The sequence below is a fragment of the Callospermophilus lateralis genome, chromosome 19 (genome assembly GCF_048772815.1).
Source record: "Callospermophilus lateralis isolate mCalLat2 chromosome 19, mCalLat2.hap1, whole genome shotgun sequence".
NCBI lineage: Eukaryota > Metazoa > Chordata > Mammalia > Rodentia > Sciuridae > Callospermophilus > Callospermophilus lateralis.
In genome coordinates this window covers 26680463-26702046 of record NC_135323.1, presented here as the reverse complement: position 1 = coordinate 26702046, position 21584 = coordinate 26680463, and the positions used below count along the sequence as shown (strand labels likewise).

At 62.3% G+C, this 21584-nt stretch overlaps 1 protein-coding gene and 1 long non-coding RNA gene across 6 annotated transcripts; one reads left to right on the top strand and one right to left on the bottom strand.

Moving 5' to 3' along the window:
- The first annotated feature begins 618 nt into the window (after window positions 1-618).
- Window positions 619-16662, top strand: Rcc1l (RCC1 like). Of its 4 annotated transcripts, none has more exons than XM_077106128.1 (11): window positions 619-975; window positions 3653-3782; window positions 4689-4817; window positions 5372-5438; window positions 6677-6728; window positions 7838-7922; window positions 9094-9275; window positions 11899-11986; window positions 13008-13181; window positions 14765-14850; window positions 15951-16662. In XM_077106128.1, exons 2-11 carry the CDS (start codon window positions 3728-3730, stop codon window positions 16026-16028), a joined length of 996 nt encoding a protein of 331 aa, XP_076962243.1. In that variant the 5' UTR covers window positions 619-975; window positions 3653-3727; the 3' UTR covers window positions 16029-16662. The 4 variants fall into 4 exon arrangements, with proteins under 4 accessions (XP_076962243.1, XP_076962241.1, XP_076962244.1 ...); XM_077106126.1 differs by lacking the exon at window positions 619-975 and adding an exon at window positions 1191-1563; XM_077106129.1 differs by lacking the exon at window positions 619-975 and adding an exon at window positions 1858-1914.
- LOC143385480 (uncharacterized) lies at window positions 8667-17247 on the bottom strand. Of its 2 annotated transcripts, XR_013154591.1 has the most exons (6): window positions 13262-17247; window positions 12860-12994; window positions 12399-12518; window positions 11877-12079; window positions 10632-10744; window positions 8667-10138 (listed from the first exon to the last, which is right to left on the bottom strand). It is a non-coding gene; the product is annotated as an uncharacterized LOC143385480 (long non-coding RNA). The 2 variants fall into 2 exon arrangements; XR_013154590.1 differs by having other exon boundaries at window positions 11877-12518.
- Between the last annotated feature and the right edge of the window lie 4337 nt (window positions 17248-21584).

Genomic DNA, 21584 nt, shown 5'->3' with positions numbered 1-21584 from the left:
AAAACCAAAACCAAAACCCCAAACAAACTTAGTGAGACCCTGCTTCAAAAATTAGAAGGAGTGGGGATGTGGCTCAGTGGATAAGTGCCCCTGGGCCCCCCGGGGGTCAATACCTGGTACCAAAAAAAAAAAAAAAAAAAAATCACAGATTGGGGGGCTCTATGGGAGAGGCTCGCCTGGTGTGTGGGGGGCCCTGGGTTCCAACATACACTTAATAAACATGTATGTTCCATAGCCATGTTCACAGTCTCCCTTATCCACATGTCCCAGAGCCAGGGACCAGGTCCTGCCTACAGTCTTCAGAGGTGGGTCACGTTCTGAGAAAGGTTTGATTCTGTTGTGGTGGCACCAAAGCAGGTACTTGGACAAAGCCAGAGTCACAGCCCACTGTGCTCCAAAAGGGCTTTCAGCTCCCTCACCCTCTAATGGGACTTCCGTCGCAGAACAGACTTTTTTTTTCCCCTCCCCCCTACGGGCGCTGAACTACAGAGCCGCATCCCAGTCTTTTTTTTTTTTTTTTTTTTCAATGTTTTGAGACAGGTCCTCTCTAAGTTGCTTGACCTTGACCTTGAACTTGCCATCCTCCTGCCTTGGCCTGGGATCACAGGCGCGCGCCACTGTGCCCGGCTCGGCTGAGCATTCTATCTTGCATTAACAGTGAAAACTGTGACGCCTGTCCCCGCTGGCTTGTCACCTGAGGTCTGAGCCCCACTGAGGTGGCTCAGGCTTCACAGGAGGGGTACAAGGCGCATCCCTGCACAGGGGAATCCTTTGAACTGGCCTTGGGAGCACAGCGACCCTGGGTGAATTCCAGGACCAGCAACAGGCAGAAAGCGAGATAAGGACTGGGCGCGGTGGCGCAGCGCGCACCCCGGACCCGCCGGCCTCCGCCCCGCCGGCCTCCAGTCCGGGACTCCAGGCTGCGCCGCCGCGGCCCGCGCAGTCGCTGCAGTTTTTCAGCCTCCTATTTTAAAGGTGAGAGCCTGAGAAGAGCGACGGGAGTGGGGACGGCTGCAAGGAGCCAGCTGAGAAAGGACGAAGGTCAGGGAGCCCAGGAGGCCAGGGCGGGCCGCCTGGAGTAGTACGAGGCGAAGAGGTGGCCCTGGGCCCCTGGGTTCAAGAATTGGTCCGCTTCGCCGCCTTCCGCCAGCAGCAAACATGGCGGCGGCCGCTTCCGCCCACACGGGAAGTCAAGGGTGACGCAAGATGGCGGCGCCCGGCGGCGGCTGAGGCGTGAAGCGAAGCATGGCGTCGGCGGCGCTGGCTCGGCTGGGGCGGCGGCTGACAGGGCCGGGCCCGTGGCAGGGGCGCGGGCACTGGACGGCGGCCAGGCGCTCCCGGAGCCGGCGCGAGGCGGCCGAGGCCGAGGCCGAGGCGCCGGTGCTGCAGTATGTGGGCGAGCGCGCGGCCCGAACGGACCGCGTCTTCGTGTGGGGCTTCAGCTTCTCGGGGGCGCTAGGCGTGCCCAGCTTCGTGCTGCCCAGAGTCGCGCCTGCCACGCGCGCCCGCCCGCCGCGCCGGAGGGTGCAGCCGCTGCCCTACCGCTTGGAGCTGCCGGAGAGGGTGCGCTGGGCGCCGGGGGAGTGAGGCGGGTTGGGGGGGGCAGGAGAGGGAGGCTGGGGAGGGAGGCTGGGGAGGGAGGGGGAGGCCGAGGAGGAGGAGGGAGAGGGAGACTGGAGAGGGAGGAAGAACTGGAGGGGGAGGCCGGAGAGGAGGAGGGAAAGGGAGGCTGGGGAGGGAGGAAGGACAGGAGGGGGAGGCCCCGGAGGGAGGAAGGAGGGGAGATGGAGGTCGGGGAGGACTGGGAGGCGTATAGCACGGATTGCTGGGGGCAGGCTGGGGACTCCTTAGGGACAAGGAGTCAGTAGGAGCGAGCCCAGCCGGACGGTGGAGTGACCTCGACCTGGGAAGGAGGCAGGTCCTATATCTGTAGGGGTGGCAGCCAGAGGACCCTCTTGGAGGCCAACACTCTGGAGAGTGAAGCTGACATGAGGTTGGGCCTGCCTCTGTGGCTATGGAGGCCCTGGTAGGCCATGAAAAGGAGGCACCTTGTCCAGTGCGGCTTCTGACTTCTCTGCTCCGTCGGCCAGTGAGCTCTGGACCAGAAACGGGGAAGGGAGAAAGGGGGACTTCTGTTCCACATGGGTGACAAGCGAGGTGCCCCGGATGGGAGCTGAGCCGAGCTCTGGCTGGCTGGAACCTGCAGTCTTCCTGCCTCAGCCTCCCTACTTGACCCCCTGGCCGATTGGCCGTATTGAGTCCTCAGTCCTGGGCCCTGGGCACGGGACCGCAGGGTTCTCCTGGCTTTTCCTGGGCAGTGCTTGTTTTCTGGGCAGTGTCTTGAGGAGCGGACGTTTTCCATCTTGATGAATTTCCTCAACCGGTTTTTCTGCTGTAGGTTGTGCTTTGGTGGCTCATCTAAGGGATCTGCCAGACCCAAGTTTGCGCCCTTGTTTGCTGGGTGGCTTTGGCTCTTGTATTTAAGTCTCTGAGCCCCTGTGAGCTGGTTTGGGCCTGTGGGGTGAGGCAGGGTCCGAGGTCTGTTGTCCAAGCAACCGTACCTGTCCTTCCCTTGTGGGAAACGGGGTGACCTAAAGGCAAGGATTGACTTCTGGACTCCCAGCTGTCTTCATGAAGCTGTGTCCACCCTTACGTCAGAATGACCCGTCTTGGTCACTGTCTGGATGTCTGTGGCTCGTGGTGAGCTTTGCGGTCAGGAGGCTGCCCTCCAGCTCTTTAGAGGTGGGAGCTCTGCCCAGCCCTGTCCTCCCCGTGTGTGGGGACGGGGACGGAGCTCAGGGCCACCCTACCGCTGAGTTGTACCCTCTGCCCTTCTGAGGCAGGTTCTCACTAGGCTCTTGAGGCTGGCCTTGGACTTGTGATCCTCCTGCCTCAGCCTCCTAGTAGCTGAGGTTATAGCATATACCACCGTGCCTGGCTCTTGTCCTTTTTAAAAAATGATCTGCCTCCTCTGGGTCCTTTGAATTTTAGGCTTGGCTTGTCCATTTCTGCAAAAATCCCTTCTGGGTTCTTAGGTATTTTTATGGTGCTTGGGGTTGAACCGGGCCTTGTGCCTGCTGGGCAGGTGCTGACCCTGGGCTCCAGCCAGCCCTGTGTGTCTTGCCGTGCTGGGGATGGGACCCCGGCACTCGACCCTGGGCCACATCCCTCCACAGCCTTCTTGCTGGGGCTTTGAGGGGGTTCAGTGTGCGGAGTTGCCATGGAAACTGTTGTGCTCCTCCCCTCAGTGGGCAGGACTGTCTCCCATTTGTTTGGGCCTTGTTTTCTCTGTCCCTGTGACACCCTGGGGCAGCCTCCCCTCTGCTCATCTGGGGTCGCAGCACAGCCTGGGGCGAGGGGCTTCGGTCACCTGCGTGCCCCATGGTTGAGGAGGTGCTGTCGCTGCGGGACCCCAGCTGCTGTGGCACCGTCTTCAGGGCCACCCAGCGGACGCCTGCTTCCGGAGTCCCTGGAGAGGCAGCGTCCCTCCGGCCACACAGGTGGCAGGCTGGGCCGAGAGCAGGCCGAGGCCCCTGATGGCCTCGTGGTGGGATGGGAGTCCTGGTTTGTGGGTAACTTGGGGGTGAACAAGGTGCACCTCTGGTCACATGGGTGTGGTTTGTCACCACTCTTTGTTCGGGACTTCTTTCAGATCTCCTCTGCGGCCTGTGGCTATGGATTCACACTGCTGTCCTCCAGGACCAAGGACGTCACCAAAGTGTGGGGCATGGGGCTCAACAAGGACTCCCAGCTCGGGTTTCAGAGGAGCCGGAGGGACAAAGGTGCGGGGCCGCAGGAGCCTGCGCTGGCCTGGGGACCGCCAGCCGGAGTGGGGCTGAGGCTGGCTCATGAGCCTGGCCAGCTGGAGCTCACCCTGTTCAGCAGCAACAGGAACCCTCGGCAGCAGGGCGGGCACCAGGGTGGGCAGTGGCTGCTCCCACTTGGCCCCAGGTGTCCGTGCCTGGACGTGGCCTGGGAGGAGGCCAGTGGGCCCTCCAGACCCTGGGCTGGTCCCCACGTTTGGGGCTTCAGATGTAAAGGGTCAGGAACGGCCACCGAAGACGTTTAGGAAGCAGGCCTTGTCACGAGAGCCACAGGAACCAAGGTGGCTGTGAGCTGAGGTGCCACCACAGAGCAGTTTTACTCTTAAGACAGGAGCCATCAGCCCGACACCAGCGGGCAGGCCTCCTGCGTCCTGAGACCCCTGTCCACCTACACAGCGGGCGGGCCTCCCGTGTCCCCGTCCACCTGCAGTCTGTTTCTGCCTGGGTCAGAGCGCACGTGTGTTTTGTCTTGGGCTGTTTTAGACTCTGTACCAGAGAAGCCTGGCGTCAGGGTCGGGCATCATTGACCCTGAGAGGCCGCCCTCCATGTTTCTGGCCCACTAGGCCTTGAGCGGCGCTGGGGGGAGCCCAGGCCTGGTCCATGCAGAGCAGGTGCCACCCTGAGCCTCCCCACCCTAAGTCTCCCTTAGCGGATCACTGACTTGTCCAGACTGGCCGCAGCCTCCGGAGCCCCAGGAGATTCCCAAGGAGGCCCAGCGTGTGGTTCAGTGACCACTGGGTTCCTGGCCCCGACGGGCGCCGGGCGCTTCCCGCCTGACTTTGTGGGGAACGTGGTGGACGGTGGTTCCTGCTGCCGGAGGTGGCCTCGGCCGCTGCCTCGCTCTGACCTGCGGTCCTCTGCAGCCAGGGGCTATGAGTACGTCCTGGAGCCGTCACCCGTCCCGCTGCCCCTGGACAGGCCTCAGGAGACCCGGGTGCTGCAGGTGTCCTGTGGCAGGGCGCACTCCCTGGTCCTGACGGACAGCGAGGGAGGTGAGTGCCCCCCCCGTGGGAGGGCCATTGGTAGGCTTGCTGAGCTCCTCGGGAGGTCTCTGCACCGGGCTGTGTGTGCACAAAGGGTCTGTTTGTTCGCATCTCCCTTAGTGTGGCCTCTCAGGCTGAGGTCCCTATGCCCTACCGAGGTCCCTCTGCAGAGGGCTTGTGTCCAGGGAGAGGCAGCAAAGCCGCTTTGTTCCCGTTTCACCTCCTGGCCGAGGTCCCTGATGGGGGGAAGGCAGAGGTGGCCTTACGAGGCCCTCACCAGGGTCTTTGGTGTCTGGGCAGCCTGGCCACAGGCGCATGGATGGGGACTTGCCCACACTGGAATTCCCAGGAGGTGGGACTAGGGCACGGGGACCCAGAAGGCCTGAGGTGTCCCCCGAGGTGGGTATTGCAGGAGGGAGCCCCATGGCAGTCCGGATGGGCAGCTGTGGGGGACAGCTCCGGAGACCCTGGCGGCCCTGGCCTGCTGGGATCCCACGAGCCTGTGCGGTGGACTGGGTGGATTGGGTGGACTGGGTGGACTGGGTCGGCTGTGTCCCTTCCAGTGTTCAGCATGGGGAACAACTCGTACGGGCAGTGTGGCCGGAAGGTCGTGGAGAATGAAGTTTACAGGTGCGTGTCGAGCTCTGCCCCCAGACCTGAGTGGCCGCAGGGTGAGAGCCGGGGCTCCGTACCCCTGGGGGGAGCACTGGGGCGGTTCTGCTGAGGGTGGGCCCAGACATGAGCTTGGGGTGAGGGGTGAGCCTTGGTCGTCATGTGTACAAACCTTTTGAACTAATTTTTTGGGGGGTACTGGGGATTGAACTCAGGGGCACTGACCGCTGAGCCCCATCCCCAGCCCTGTTTTGAATTTTATTAGAGACAGGGTCTCACGGAGTTGCTCAGCACCTGGCTAAATTGCTGAGGCTGGATTTGAACTCCTGATTCTCCTGCCTCAGCCTCCCGAGCCTCTAGGATCACAGGCGTGCACCACTGCGCCCGGCCGAATTAATTTTTATAACCTTTTTACTTTAAATGAAGGGGAATTATTTAAGTTAACCACGTTTTCAAATTGCTTAACTTAAAAAGTTTCCCTTCATTTCAGTTTTCTCATTTTGTATTAAAAAAAAAAATTCCACTAGTTCCTTGCTTGATGCTGGTGGCCTAAGTGCTAGTCTCTGGCCTCATACAAAAGTCATGTCGAGGTCTGGGCTGTGGCTCAGGGCAGAGCGTTGTCCAGCACAAGTGAGGCATTGGGTTTTTTTTTTTTTTTTTAAGAAAGAGGGAGAGAGAGTGAGAAAGAGGGAGAGAGAGAGAATTTTTTTTAATATTTATTTTTTAGCATTTGGCGGACACAACATCTTTGTCTGTGGTGCTGAGGATCGAACCCGGGCCGCACGCATGCCAGGCGAGCGCGCTACCGCTTGAGCCACATCTCCAGCCCTGAAGCATTGGGTTTGATCCTCAGCACCACATAAAAAAATAAGTAAAATTGAATTATTGTCCAACAACTAAAAATATTTAAAAAACCTCACATTAAGCTGGTGCCGCAGTGGCCACACTGTAACCCTCAGCTGTGTGGGAGGCTGAGGCAGGAGGAGCGCAAGCTGGAGGCCAGCCTTGGCGACCTAGCAATACCTAGTTTCAGAATAAATAACTAAATGAAGGGACTCAGTGGCAGAGTGCCCCTGGGTCAGTCCCCAATACCGCGGGGAGGAAGAGACGCCTTGAGTTTCGTTGTGTGGGTTGTGCCCCCCAGGCCTGCTGTGCTCTGACGGTGGCCCTGTGCTCGTGGGGTTAGGCTACCAGCCAGGGTGATGGGGCCTGGCCTGTGCAGGGCTGATGGCCACGTCTCCTCTTCTTGGCTCTAGTGAAAGTCACAAGATCCACAGGATGCAGGACTTTGATGGGCAGGTGGTCCAGGTAAGAGACGGGCTCCTCCTGTCCCTGGACACTTTGGAAGGGTCATTGCTGGGCGGGGTGCTGGCAGGCGGTTAGGGGAACTTCCTGAAGGGTCAGGTTACTCTGGTCAGGACTCCTGGCCTGCACTGGAGACCAGGCTCCTGCTGAACCCTGGGATGGGGGTCTAGAAGAGTTGGAGCGGGGGTGAGGCTCCCATGGAAACCAGGCTGCCTGCCCAGCTGCATCCACCTAGAGTAGGGGCCTGTGGGGTGGTCTCCGGGCACCCGATGGCCACTTAGGATAAACACTTAGCCACAGGTGTTCCTGCTGAGGCTGGGGTGCTGCCCAGCAGGAGGGGAGGGGCATTCTGGAGGCCTAAGCAGGCCTGAGGTGTGGGTGGCGGTCAGGAGGGCAGGCGGGAGTGGACGACACACGGTCTGGCACTGGCAGGGAGTGGAGCCCTGTGGGCCTCGTCCTTGGGCAGTGGGCTGTCAAGAGTCTCAGCAGGGCGGGGGGTGCGTGGTGTGCGCCAGGCCCAGGTTCATCTCCAGCATCTCCAAAGGAGTGCATTCCAGGGGAGGTGGCTGCCAAGTCGTGACCTTCCAGAAAGACGACTTTGCCCTGGTGGGAAGTAGAGGGGGGAGGCGTGGAGGCCAGGAGGGGAGTCTGGGAGGGTGGGGCACAGACCCCCAGGACAGCCAGGCTTGGTGGGGGGGGGTCAGGAGAGGAGCAGGGAGGGAGCCCTGGGGTCCAGAGTGACTGGCCAGCAGAGTGGGGGCCGTGGGGGCTTGGTCAGGGGTTGTGAGAGAGACAGAGCCTCCTGCACAGCCCCAGGTGCCTGTGGGCTCAAGTCCCCATCCTCCACCCACAGTGGCTTCGGGTGTCACCAGACCTCCTGAGTCTGTCCTGAGGCAGTTAGAGACCAGGTCTGGAGACCAGCGTGGGGTGGCAGTGGGCCTTGGGAATGAAGCAGCCCTGGTGTGGGGAGAGGGAGAGGCAGGAGGCCCAGTGCAGACTCGGGCTCCAGCGGTGAAGGGGCCTGGGGCTGAGGCTGAGCTGGAGCTGGGCCAGAGGGCAGAGTGGGCCTGGGGACTCTGAGCGTGTCTCCTCTGTCCGCTTGTGTCCTCCAGGTGGCCTGCGGACAGGATCACAGCCTGTTCCTCACGGATCGAGGCGAGGTCTACTCCTGTGGATGGGGCGCCGATGGGCAGACAGGTACGTGATGAGAGGCTGTGGTGTGGCCCTGGGGGCCAGGACAGCCTCCCACTGGGCCCCGTCCCCCTTGCTCCTGGGGAGTGCTGTCCCCTGCACTTGTCTGTGACCCCCTTTCTGCTGCCTGTGACCATGGACACGCAGCCTGCAGCTGGCTAGCCCTGACCCCGACTGCTGGTCCTGCTCTGGCCCTGCAGGGCGACTCGCTCCTGTGGCCCTGACTTGTGTGTGGAGGCCCCTTCCTTAGGTGTTTAGTAATGTTAATTTTTCTAAATTTCCTTTTTCATGTTTTTGCTTCACTAGGATCTAACCCAGGGTCCTTTACCACGGGCCAGTCCCAGCCTCTGCTCTTACGTATATCTGTGTGTGTGTATGTGTGTATCTGGGGCACCAGGCATTGAACCCAGGGCCACAGGGCCACTGAGCCACCGAGCTACATCCCCAGCCCTTTTTCTTTTCTCTACATCTTATTAGAGACAGGGTCTTGCTGAGTTGTTTAGGGCTTCTCTAAGTTTCTGAGGCTGGCTCCGACTCGCCATCCTCCTGCCTCAGCCTCCTGAGTCGCTGGGATCACAGGCGTGGGCCACAGCATCCGGTGCTTATCTTACAAAGTTTCTAACTTGATTCTGACCTAAAAAATTCCAAGGTTGGGCTGGGGATGTGGCTCAAGCGGTAGCGCGCTTGCCTGGCATGCGTGCGACCCAGGTTCGATCCTCAGCACCACATATAAACAAAGATGTGTCCGCCAAAAAACTAAAAAATAAATATTAAAAAAAATTACCTCTCTCTCTCTCACACACTCTCACTTTCTCTTAAAAAAAAAAAAATCCAAGGTTCCTAAAAACATGCCTTTTGGGTCTTAAGAATATGCCATTTGTGGGGCTGGGGTTGTGGCTCAGTGGTAGAGTGTTGGCCTCCTACGTGTGAGGCACCAGGTTCCATTCCCAGCACCTCAAATATATAAGCAAATAAAATAAAGTTCCATCAACTGAAAAATATTAAAAAAAAAAAAGAGTAGCTGTGTGTGACGAGTCCTCCCTCGTGGGAGCAGGTGTGTGGCCAGCAGGGCAGGCCAGGTTTTCTGTGCGGGTGCTGTCGGGGCCAGCGTTGTGTTTGGCCTGGCGCGAGCCTGCAGGAAGGGCGAGTAACTGAAGGTGCACGTTTCCCCTGCCAGGTCTCGGTCACTACGATGTCACCAGCGTGCCCACCAAGCTAGGAGGGGACCTTGCTGGAGTAAAGGTTGTACAGGTCGCCACCTACGGGGACTGCTGCCTGGCCGTGTCAGCGGACGGAGGCCTCTTTGGTTGGGGGAACTCGGAGTATCTGCAGCTGGCCTCTGTCACCGAGTCCACTCAGGTGCATGCAGGGAGGCGGGGAACACAGGCCTGTGGGGGCCTGGGGAGTGGACTCGGGGGCCTGTGGAGGCCTAGGGAATGGGCTCTGGGGCCTGTGGGGGCCTAGGGAGTGGGCTTGGGGGCCAGGGGTGCTGTCAGGGCTTCAGGTCCTCCTTCCCAGAGGGTCTGAAGCAGGCTGCCGAGTCTCTGTGATGTCCTGTGTGCCGTGACGGCAATATGACACAGACCCTGAGCTAAGACTGCATGGCCCGCCAGGCCAGCAGCATCTTGGGGGCCCTGCCCCGGTCCCCTGCCCCGCCCTGTGAAGTGGGCCACAAGCCGCAGACTCAGGGTCTTGGGGGAGACTGTCTGTGGAGCAGAAGGTGGAGGCTGGCCTGGTCTTTCCACCGTGTGCCTGTGTGGCCATTGCCAGCCAACGGCCATTCTGGGGAGGGTGACATGCGTGCCACGCCCACCTGTAGAGCACGTGCGGGTGGTGGGTGTTCACAGGCTGCGCCATTACCCGAGTCTGGTTCCAGGACAGGAGGGACCCCACCCCAGTGTCCGCGTCCCCGCCCTGGGATGACCTAGGTACCTGCTCATCCCCGGGGGGTCAGTGTGTGTCTTCCAGAGACACTGTGTTCCCTGATGCGATGGAATTGTTGGTGACACTCAGGGTTTTGTTTACTTTCACTTATCTTTCGTGGTCCTGGGGATGGAACCCGGGGGTGCGTGGGGGCGTGCGGAGCCACATCCCAGCCTTTGTCACTTTCCATTTTGCTGAGTGCCGAGGCTTCCTTGGAACTGGTGACTCTCCCGCCCCGGCCTCCTGAGTCCTGGGTAACAGGGTGACCACCGCGCCTGGCTGCAGAGGCTGTAACAGACCTGAGTAAGGCCACGCAGAGGTCAGCCGATGGGGAAGCTGCCTCCTCTGTGTCCGGCCTGATGGCCGGCGGAGGCTGCGTGTGGACTTTGAGTGCCCTGGCACCCAACAGGGGAGGAGGCCAGTCGTTTAGAGGCGCATTATCTGTGGGAGGTGGACGGCGGGCAGGGGCTCAAGGGAGTGCTGCTCCTCTCCATGCCGACCTCCTGTGAGGACAGTCGCATGAGCCACCGTTAGCCATGATTATCTGACATGTGACCCCGAATCAGAGAACTAAGCAACACATGGGACCGTGGCTGGGCGCCAGGTGGCCAGCTGCATCCCTGACTGTCCAGGGCTGCATTGCCCTGGGCTCTGCTGCCGGCCTCCTTGCTGTGCCTGGGGGAGGTAGGGCCCTGCTGGACGGAGCCCAGCACTGCTCTGGTGCTTGGCCTGGCAAGATCCAATGCCTGGCCGCCTCCGTCCCTCCTCTTGGGCTGCTCTGGGGTGGCTCACCTTGGAGCTGGCCTCGTCAGGAGGGTGCTGACCAGGCGGTGTCCTGTGACTTCCTCTTAGAAGTGCCGCTCCCTATACTGGGTGGCCTCACCCAGGAGAGGGGTCCTCAGGGGCTGGAACAGCAAGAGACCTGGTCACCAAGCCGCCTTACAAGTGGCTGAGACAACTTGTACTTATTTATTTGTCACGGCCCCCAAGGGCCTGCCCTGGGGCTGGCTCCCCTCGACCTCAGTGCACCTGCTGGGTCCTGTCCACTCTGTGCCTGTCCTCCCTCCCTCCCTCCTTCCCTCTGGCCTGCCCTTCCCAGGGGGACTCTCAGCCATGCTTGCATCCTGTCCCCACGTCTTTGTCCCCGAGTTCTCGTCCTTGTCCCCAAGTCCTTGTCCCAATCCATTGTAGTCTGCCTCTGCCTGTCAGCTTGTCCATGGCTCCCGTGAGGGCCACCAGCGACCTCCCTGGAGCCAGAGGAACTAGGAGGGCACTGGACAGCCTTTTCCCGCCCCATCTCTGACCTTGGCCGTGGCGCTGCAGGGACGCGCTCCTTCCCAGCTGTCCTCGTGCCCTGGCCCTCCCTCTCCTCCCTGGTGTGGCCCCTGCTCCTCCTCCCCCGCTGGCCCTTTGAGGTGTGGGCGCCCCTCCTGGCCTCTGCATCTCCCACTAGAAGATCTCTCCTGTGGCTTCAGTGTCCCTCTGCCGCTCACCTGCCCCTGACCCCGGGCTCCTGAGTGCCACTCTCCCTGGCTCCCCGGGGCTCCCTGGGCTCCTCCAGCTGCCTGTTCACTCTCCAGAGGACGGCCTGTGCAGGGTGCCTCTCCTCGGCCACCTGTGCCACCCACAGCCGCGGGCCCTTTGCTCTGGCTTCCTGTGAGCTCCTTGAGTGGCTTCATGCCCGGCTGTCCTCTCCTGCGTCAGGTGGACGCCCTGCTCCCCGCTCTGCCCTGGCCTGGTTGGTTCTTGCTTCTCCTCAGGCCTCAGGCACGGATGCCCCCCTGGCTGCCTCTCCCCGGCCTGCACGGCTCTGCCACTCAGACCCCTGGATCCCCCTTGCGTTTTGCTCATGGGGTCTGAGGTTGACCTTGACTGTGGCCCCTGGGCCAGCCAGTGCTCTTTGAGGGTGGGCTGGTCCTGTAGCCCCTGTGCATCCAGGTCCCTAGGTCCCGGCTTTGTGCCTGTGTGGTGCTCAGGAGATGGCCCTGGGGTGGACAGAGAGCTGGTGTGGCCCACCCCCCACGTAGCCTGTCCTACCTGGAGCCTTTTCTCGCTGCAGGTGAACGTCCCTCGGTGCCTGCCCTTCTCAGGAGTGGGGACTGTGAAGCAGGCGGCCTGCGGGGGCACCGGCTGTGCCTTACTGAACGGTGAGACCCCCTTGGGCAGTCATTGGGGACTGGTGGGCATGTCCACCAGGCTGTCAGGTTCACGTGGCCATGGGATGATCCGCTGGACCGAGCCTGATGAAGTTCATGACACATGTGGCCAGAGAGCTGCTCAGCCTGTCACTCCAGCAGACCTCGAGGGCGCAGGGTCCCTGTTACCTCATCCCTGCCAGATCCCCTCTCCAGCCAGGAATGAAAGAGTGGGCACTGCCACTGTGTGCCCTGTGAGTGTGTGGCACACTGAGGTCCCTGCCCTGCGAGTGAGCGTGTGGCACACAAGGTCCGTGCCCTGAGAGTGAGTGTGTGGCACACCGAGGTCCATGCCCTGCGAGTGTGTCGCACACCGAGGTCTGTGCCCTGAGAGTGAATGTGTGGCACACCGAGGAGCACCAACCTTGGCATGGGTATCAGGGCTGGAATCTGGGGCCTCGCTTGTGCCGTGCGCTCCCTGAGCTGCGCCCCAGCTACAGGCCTGAGGGGCACTTGCCTGGCCTGAGCCATCGTTTCCCAGTGTCTGGGGAGAAAAGCAAGAACTTGGTGTCAGAAAACCATATCCAGGCAGAAGCAGGAGCACCCCAGGCTCAAGGTGGCCTCAGCAACTTTGCAAGACCGCAGGGGACCTGGAGAGCGCCTGTTTCAGGGGACGTGGCTCGGCGGGCGCGCACCCCTGGGTTTGATTCCTGGTACCAACAAAAACGTTTTTTCCTTAAAGTTTAAGGGTCTGGCCAGGAATTGTGTGTGTTATGTGTCTGCTCAGTGAGGACCTGGGTCCGTTAATAGGGACAGCTGTCTCCAAGCTTCAGGAGGTCGTGTGGGCTTCCTGGGTCATTTAGGGGCTGCCCCCACCCAGGTTACCGCATGACGTGGGCTCTGGGCTCCGAGGGTGGCCAGCGGCTGGGCGGACACTGAGGCAGGAACTGAAGCCGGTACAGGAGGAGTGTTTTCAGCCTGTTCTTTGGAGCCTCAGCTGGGTGGCCCGCTGACCCCGTCCTGCTGTGCGCAGGGGAAGGACACGTGTTTGTCTGGGGCTACGGAATCCTTGGCAAAGGACCCAGCCTCGTGGAAACTGCCCTTCCGGAGAGGATCCCGCCCACGCTCTTCGGCCTGACCGAGTTCAACCCGGACGTCCAGGTCTCCCTCATCCGCTGTGGGCTCAGCCACTTTGCTGCCCTTTCTAGTAAGTGGCCGGCTGGCAGGACCCAGGTGCTCCCCCGCATGCTCCCTTCCCTCTGTGCCCATGATGCCTTGGTGGCTGACCTGGACGGGCTGACCGGGGTGGGCTGACCGGGAACAGCCGACAGCCGGCCGTGGCTTGCAGGTGAACAACCTCGTCTCCTCCTCCCCTGGGACTGGGCTCAGTTCCTGGGGTTTGGGGTGAGGCTGATGTTTGGGTGACTCTTGAGGGCACCAGTTGGCCGTGTGAGAAGCCCTGGCAGAGGTGGGTGAGTCCATGGAGAGTGTGGGTGGGCCACCCCTGCAGGTCGGGCACGCGGTGGCCAGAGGCAGTTTGGAGACCCCTGTGGTTTCTGGAGGTGGAGTGCTCCTTGCTCCAAAGTGCTGGGGGCCATCACAGGACAGCCTGGCCAGATGACAAGTTGTCCCACTGGCCTCCGGGCTGGCACGGCCCGTGGCCTCTGGGTGCTCCAGTTGTGGGTTTCCCTGGGCAGTAAGACTGCACCAGGCAGCTCACTTGTCGATGACCCCTGTGTTCAGGCCTCTCCTGGGAAAGGTCCCTTTTCCTCAGGGAGGTGCCATTGGGGTGCTTCACGCTGAGCTGCACCCCGTCCTTTGGGTCTTTATTTAGAGGAGGGGTCTCACTAAGTCGCTGCGGCCTCGCTAAGTGGCTGAGGCTGGCCTTGGACTCGTGCTCTCTCTGCTCAGCCTCCCGAGCCACGGGACCCCAGGCCTGGGCAGTTTCCTTTGTCTTTCTTTCTTTGCTCCCAGTGGCAGCATGACCTGAGAGTGGCCGTGAGCATGAGTGCTGGGCAGGACAGGTGGCTCCCGGTGCCTCGCAGAGCCAGACCTGGGGGCTTTCCCTGGCTTGGCACTGCCACTTGGCAGAAGGCGGGTCCCTGAGACCCTGGCGGGGCACACGCAGGGAACAGCCTGAGCCCGTCTGTGGCAGCCCTCACGGGAGCTCCACTAGCCCCTCATGAGGCCAGGCCCTGGTGACCGCCTGCTCCTTCCGGGCCCCTCCACTGTCCTTACCATTATCCTGGGGGACCAGTGCCCACCACATGGATTTGGGGGACAGACTGTACTTGAGCAGTACACGGGACCCTCCCGTGGACTGCGTCCTTGTCCTTTGTGGCCTCTGTGGTTTGCAGTCATGGGTGGGTTGGGCTGTTTAGTTCTAGCTCTTCATCTAGGTCGGGTCCCATCACTGTGTCCTGTCACCGCCCTGTCCCCAGCTCAAAGCACATGGGCCCAGGCCTGGCTCAGGCAGGCCCCGGGGGACCCAGAAAGAGCAGCCTCTCTGTGGCTTAGGAAGCCAGGAGTGGCCTGGTGTGTGGCAGGGTCACCAGGGCTGGGCAGGGTTGGGCTGGGCCATGCATTCCTCAGACTCGCCACCCGGGGGTCTGACGGTCGGACGGCAGGGTGGGGACGGTGCCTAAGACACTGGCTTCTCCCTTCTCAGGAAGCCCTGGGGGAACGGGGTGGGGACATCTGTGCCTGATCACAGAAGGTCTGTCCTCGTGGCCGGTTTCCTGGGACGGGCTCTTTGCCAGCTCCCACCAAGCCGCTGTCCTCTTCCCCCAGGCAAGGGCGAGCTGTTCGTGTGGGGCAAGAACCTCCGCGGGTGCCTGGGGATCGGCCGCCTGGAGGACCAGTACTTCCCCTGGAGGGTAAGGCCTGGTGGACGCTGGGACCCGGGGAGCAGCCTGCTCAGCATGCAGAGGGGCTGGGCCTGGGGCGGGGCGGGGCCTGGGACTGTCCCCCCTGCCACAGTGAAGGGGTGGCTGGGGCCAGGCCAGGCTCCCGGATTTCGTGGCTTGTTGTCCTGGACTCCCGTGAGGTCGGCTCCCTGTGGGGGCCTGGTGAGGGCGCAGCTGGAGGGAGTGGCCCTGCACGTGTTCCTGTCCCTGCAAGAATCCCCGTCAGAGCCTGTCCTGGGCACGGGGGCTGCCAGGCCTGGAGCAGATCCTTACCCGTGGCCCCGGGAGCGCGCTCTAGGTGGCCCAAGAGGGTCAGCGGCCTGTCCACAGCTGCCGGGGGCATCCGGGCTCTGTAGTGGGGACACAGCAGGCAGGAGGTGTTTTTCAGAGCTTAAGGGGCGGGGGTCCTTCTTCAGTTGTAGCTCGTCTCCTGTGGCTCACGGCCAGCTCAGGAGGTGCCTTCGAAAGTCACTACAGCCGCGCTGTGGAAGGCGGCCTCCTGCGCCACCTCCTCCCTGGGCAGCGGCCGGTGCTGGTGTCTCCAGTTCCCTCTGGGGGTCTCTGCAGAGCTGTGTGTGTGTGTGTGTGTGCGCGTATGTGTGTGCGTGCGTGTGTGCATGTATGCCCGTGTGTTGCGTGTGTACCCTGAGGGTACCTGTGAGTAGGACAGCCTGCGTCTGCAGTGGGGTTGTGGGTGGAGTGGCCGGCGGGGTTGCCCCAGACTGGACCCACAGGGTAGGAGCGAGGGCCTCTTGAGCTGCTCTGATAGGACAGACATGACACCGGCCCTCAGGCCACGGCCTCTGGGATGCGCACGTGCAGGACACGCCTCTGCTTCCCCAGAGGTGTCCCAGGTGTGGACGTGAGCCGGGATGGTTGCCCTGTGGGCAGGGGCTGGGGTGCCTTGTCCCTGGGTCGCTCTCCACTGTGCCCAAGGGCCTGTTGGTGCTGTGAGCTCCCCTCCTGCGGGAGCCGGGGCAGCGAGGGAGCGGCCTCCCGAGAGGCTGACAAGGCTGGTGGCCCTGCGGCCGCTGCCCGCAGTAAAGGGTGTCTCACTCTCATTCCTTCAGGTGACGATGCCCGGTGAGCCCGTGGACATGGCCTGTGGTGTGGACCACATGGTGACCCTGGCCAAGTCGTTCATCTGACCTCCTGCCTGACCCTCCCAGGGCTGGCCGGGGCAGCCCAGCAGGGCGGGGACACAGTACCTGGTGGGGCTCTCGAATGGTGTTGGAGGGACAGGACTGCCCTCTGCAGGCCACGCTCCCGAGGGGTCCTGGCCAAGGCGCAGGACGACTGTTGGCACACCCACCTGTTCAGGGCTCCGGGGCCCGGCTGGCCCAGGACGGCTGTCCAGGGAGGCTCAGCCTCAGCATGTGTCTGGTCTCAGGCGGTGGCCTGCCAGGACTCAGCGACCAGGGGGCTCTGGGTGTGTCCTAGTGACCCACGTGAACCTCCATTGGGCCGTGAGCCAGGCGGGCTCCTGTGAAACTGTGCTGGATGACCCCGTGCACACAGCCACCGCTTGCTGCCACGCTGAGCCCGAGGACCTTGAGCAGCCCCCAAGACCCCGCGGGCTCCTCGCTGAGCGGCCAGCCCTCCTGCCGCCCCGTCCTGCCGCCGTGCTCACTGCCTGCTGGAGGAGGCTCGGGGGCTCAGCCTGGCTGGGAGCCAGTGGACGAGGATCAGAAGTCACGGCCTCGTCCACCCTGGTCACTGCTGGCCTTTTTCCTTAGAACAGTATTTACAGATATTTTTGGAATAAAGTCTATTTTCTGCCTCCTGAGGTCTCCTAGGAGTCTCTCTTACCTCCAAGAGGTCAGCGGTGACGAGCAGGACTTGGGTCAAGAGGCAGATGGAAGCCAGTGGACGTCCACAGGGACAGCCCTGCCTGGGACATTCTGAGCCAGTCCTGCTCCCAGGTCCTGGGGCCGTGGTCAGGTGGGGACCCACCACTGCCCGCGACGCCCAGCTGCTGCCGTAACTCGCTGCGCAGATACTTGTGGCGAGTCCCTTGTGACCAGGCCATTGTGCTCTGGGGCACGTGCCGACGACGGGTGCCCTACCTTGAGAGGGGAGCAGAGGGGAGGAGGGGACGGGGTGGGAGGGTTGCAGGCGGAAGTAGAGCGTCACTGTCACCGGGCATCCTTGTCTTGGCGTCACCCAGGGCTGTGAGAACCAGCTGGCCGGTGTGTGGAGAGGGTCCAGCACAGCTGCAGGGACCTCCTCGGCCGAGTTGCCCCTGCTGTCTGGGGGCTGCCCGGTGGTGACACAGGCCAGTGGCACATCTGGAGGGCAGGGCCCTGAGGGTCCCAAGGGTGGCCAGGTGAGCGCTAGAGTCAGGAATGCTCCTGGGCGTGACCTCGGCTGCAGCCCCAGTATGCTGTGGCCCCTGGGTCTCCTGAGCCCATGGTCTCAGGGCCTCTGCGGGCAGCGCTGCCCTGGTGGCTTGGGGCTCCTTTGCCGGGAGCCAGGCCCTGCCCGGCTGTCATCTGCCCAGCTCTGGCGTTGCCTGCCCTCCCAGCCCCTCCCACACTGGAGGCACCCGCCGCCGTTCCCCTGGGCGGTTGCTATGATCTTTCTTCCTGCTACGACCTCCTGTCAGTGAGCAGGGAAGGACCCTGGGGGACCCGAGGTCAGTGAGAAGGGAAGGACCCTGGGGGACCCGAGGTCAGTGAGAAGGGAAGGACACTGGGGGACCCGAGGTCAGTGAGAAGGGAAGGACCCTGGGGGACCCGAGGTCAGTGAGAAGGGAAGGACCCTGGGGGACCCGAGGTCAGTGAGAAGGGAAGGACACTGGGGGACCCGAGGTCAGTGAGAAGGGAAGGACACTGGGGGACCCGAGGTCAGTGAGAAGGGAAGGACCCTGGGGGACCCGAGGTCAGTGAGAAGGGAAGGACACTGGGGGACCCGAGGTCAGTGAGAAGGGAAGGACACTGGGGGACCCGAGGTCAGTGAGAAGGGAAGGACCCTGGGGGACCCGAGGTCAGTGAGAAGGGAAGGACCCTGGGGGACCCGAGGTCAGTGAGAAGGGAAGGACACTGGGGGACCCGAGGTCAGTGAGAAGGGAAGGACCCTGGGGGACCCGAGGTCAGTGAGAAGGGAAGGACACTGGGGGACCCGAGGTCAGTGAGAAGGGAAGGACACTGGGGGACCCGAGGTCAGTGAGAAGGGAAGGACCCTGGGGGACCCGAGGTCAGTGAGAAGGGAAGGACACTGGGGGACCCGAGGTCAGTGAGAAGGGAAGGACCCTGGGGGACCCGAGGTCAGTGAGAAGGGAAGGACACTGGGGGACCCGAGGTCAGTGAGAAGGGAAGGACCCTGGGGGACCCGAGGTCAGTGAGAAGGGAAGGACCCTGGGGGACCCGAGGTCAGTGAGAAGGGAAGGACACTGGGGGACCCGAGGTCAGTGAGAAGGGAAGGACCCTGGGGGACCCGAGGTCAGTGAGAAGGGAAGGACCCTGGGGGACCCGAGGTCAGTGAGAAGGGAAGGACACTGGGGGACCCGAGGTCAGTGAGAAGGGAAGGACCCTGGGGGACCCGAGGTCAGTGAGAAGGGAAGGACCCTGGGGGACCCGAGGTCAGTGAGAAGGGAAGGACCCTGGGGGACCCGAGGTCAGTGAGAAGGGAAGGACACTGGGGGACCCGAGGTCAGTGAGAAGGGAAGGACCCTGGGGGACCCGAGGTCAGTGAGAAGGGAAGGACACTGGGGGACCCGAGGTCAGTGAGAAGGGAAGGACCCTGGGGGACCCGAGGTCAGTGAGAAGGGAAGGACACTGGGGGACCTGAGGTCAGTGAGAAGGGAAGGACACTGGGACCCGAGGTCAGTGAGAAGGGAAGGACACTGGGGGACCCGAGGTCAGTGAGAAGGGAAGGACACTGGGGGACCCGAGGTCAGTGAGAAGGGAAGGACACTGGGGGACCCGAGGTCAGTGAGAAGGGAAGGACCCTGGGGGACCCGGAGGTCAGTTAGCAAGGGAAGGACACTGGGGGACCCGAGGTCAGTGAGAAGGGAAGGACACTGGGGGACCCGAGGTCAGTGAGAAGGGAAGGACACTGGGGGACCCGAGGTCAGTGAGAAGGGAAGGACACCTGGGGGACCCGAGGTCAGTGAGCAAGGGAAGGACACCTGGGGGACCCGGAGGTCAGTGAGCAAGGGAAGGACACTGGGGGACCCGAGGTCAGTGAGAAGGGAAGGACACCTGGGGGACCCGGAGGTCAGTGAGCAAGGGAAGGACACTGGGGGACCCGAGGTCAGTGAGAAGGGAAGGACACCTGGGGGACCCGAGGTCAGTGAGCAAGGGAAGGACCCTGGGGGACCCGGCCGCATGCTGGCCCTGTGCCCTCTGGCCACTCTAGGGCCAGACTGTCCTTCCTTTGTGACCAGCAGCCAGGGAGGAGCTGGAATGGGGGCTGCAGCGTGTCCTGCTTCAGCTGCTCAGGGCCACTGTCACCCCTCCTGGGCAGAGTGGCTCTCGCGTCTGGCCTCCCCCTCAGGCCAGCACTGTGCTGGCCCTGTTCCACGGGTTCCCGGGCGACACTGAAATCAGCTGACACAGCCCCTCCCGCAGGGGCCAGCGGGCAGCCTCTGAGGCTCTTGGGTCTGGAGTGTCGCTGGCCGTGCTCTGCTTTGGGTCCTGGGGTTGAACCCGTCCCCAGGTCCCAGCTCCCCCCCACAGTCCCATGTGACAGGCCTTTTCGGATGGCCTTGGAGGACCACCCAGCACTGGCACGGCCCTGAGGCGGCCCTCTGTGCCAGGAGCGTGCCCTGCCCAGGACCCCATGTTGCCCTCTCCTCTCGGGGTGCGTTTCCCGGCCCCCTCGGTGACTTGTGCTACACCTACGAAGGAACTCCAGTCTGGGCCCCGCTGCTCAGGGGCTGGCAGGGGCGCTTAAAAAGGGCTGGGTGTAGCTCAGTGGCAAAGTGTCCCTGGGTTCAGTCCCCAGTCCCGCCCCTGCACAAAGATTCCAGACTCCTTACAAGCTGGCTTAACGGGATCAGCAGCAGCGGACTTGGCTGGGGACAGCACTGGAGCTCCCTGGCCACACCCCTCTTGGTCTGGGTGCACCAACGTTCCCGCTCAGCTGTCTGGTTGAGGTGATGTTTTTGGCCGGGAGACTGACCCTGGGCTGCTTCACCACCAGCACGTCCACAGCCCTTTTTATTTTATTTTTGTAATCTTGAGACAGGGCCTTGCTAAGTTGCAGAGGCTGGCCTTCAATTCGGCATCCTCCTGCCTTAGCCTCCAGAGTTGCTGGGATTATGGGGTGCGCCACGGCACCTGGCTCAGTAGTCAGGTTTAAAAGGGTGAACCCAGACCCTTGGTTGCCTCCCACCAGGCCTTGGCAATCCTGCTGGTGAGGCACAGTCCAGGTGTCCATGGTGGGGGACACTCCTGGTGACCATCGAGGGTCCTGCTGGGGCTCTGGTAGGGAGCGTGGCAGCCAATGCCATTAATCCAGCAGAGCTTACCTGGAACCTCGCCCGTCTTGAAAGGGCCCTCATTGCGTCCCCCTTTGGGGACAACTGGACAGGGTGAGTTGATGGTCACAAGCTGGTTCTACAGCTGCAGCAGCCAGACCTCAACCCAGCGGGAGGACCCCGAAGGTGAAGTGGACAGATGCCCCATGTCCTTCTGAGTGCCTGCCCAGGGAGTGGGCGGCCGCCCGTCTTGGGAGCCCACGTGCTAGGTGGCTGGCCTCTGACCAGCCAGCCTCCTGCCCTGGGAGTGGCCACGGGAACGGTGTGCACAGCGGTGCCCTGGGGCGCCCCTGGCAGAGTGTGCCCATGAACCCTGCCTCACCCCTGCTGTGCGCAGCACCAGAACCATCTGGTGACAGGACGTCTGGAAGCTCCTCTGTCGTTCGTCCCTTAGCGGAGAGTCGGGTCCCTCCCAGGTGTGATGACACAGGCAGTGCCACGCGCCCCTGTCTGTCTCACACTGGCTGAGCGCTCAGCACCTGTTTTAGGCATATTTTTTCCCAGTGCCAGGGATGGCACCCAGGGCCTTGTGCCTGCCTGGCAAGGGACCTGCCACTTCATCACCCCCCGACCCCCGGCCCTTGGGAACATTACAGGTTTTGTGTAACCTGTTTCCCACTCTGGTGCCCCGAGAGGGCAACTGCTGGGCCCCCCGTCTGTCCCTGAAGTTCTGACACCTGCCTCTGGGGTCCACAGTGCTTCCCCCCCCCCACTGCAGCCCTGGCTGTCCCAACGGCTGGCTGGAAACTGCCTGCCCCTGCCTCCACGCCAGGCCCTGTGGTGACCAGGAGGTGCCCAGGACACGTGGGAGCTCCCGGCAGGGCTTCCCGTGGGCAGAGATGCCCCTGGACAGCTGCTGGCTGCGTCCCCTGCAGTCAGTGGAGTCCTGGGGACTGTCTAAGACATGATGTCTCGCCACCAACTGCTGTGAGGCTCCTCCTCCATCTTTCTGTCCCGTTCTGCGCTGCCCTCCCCTCTCTGTGTCCCTGCCAGGACAACCCTGCTTTCTAGACCGCCCCCAAGCCGCGTGTCCAGGCCTGTTGCTCTCCCTACACAGCCCTTTGTTGAGATGCTGAGATGCGGCCACACGACAAGACCAAACAGCAAAAGATCCAGACGACGCCCTCCTGCATGGCCTCTGCTTCCTGTTTCTGAGAGAAGTTGGGGAGCTTTAAACACTGTGTTGAAACCAAGGCCGGCCGATCTGGTCTCTGGTTGGTTC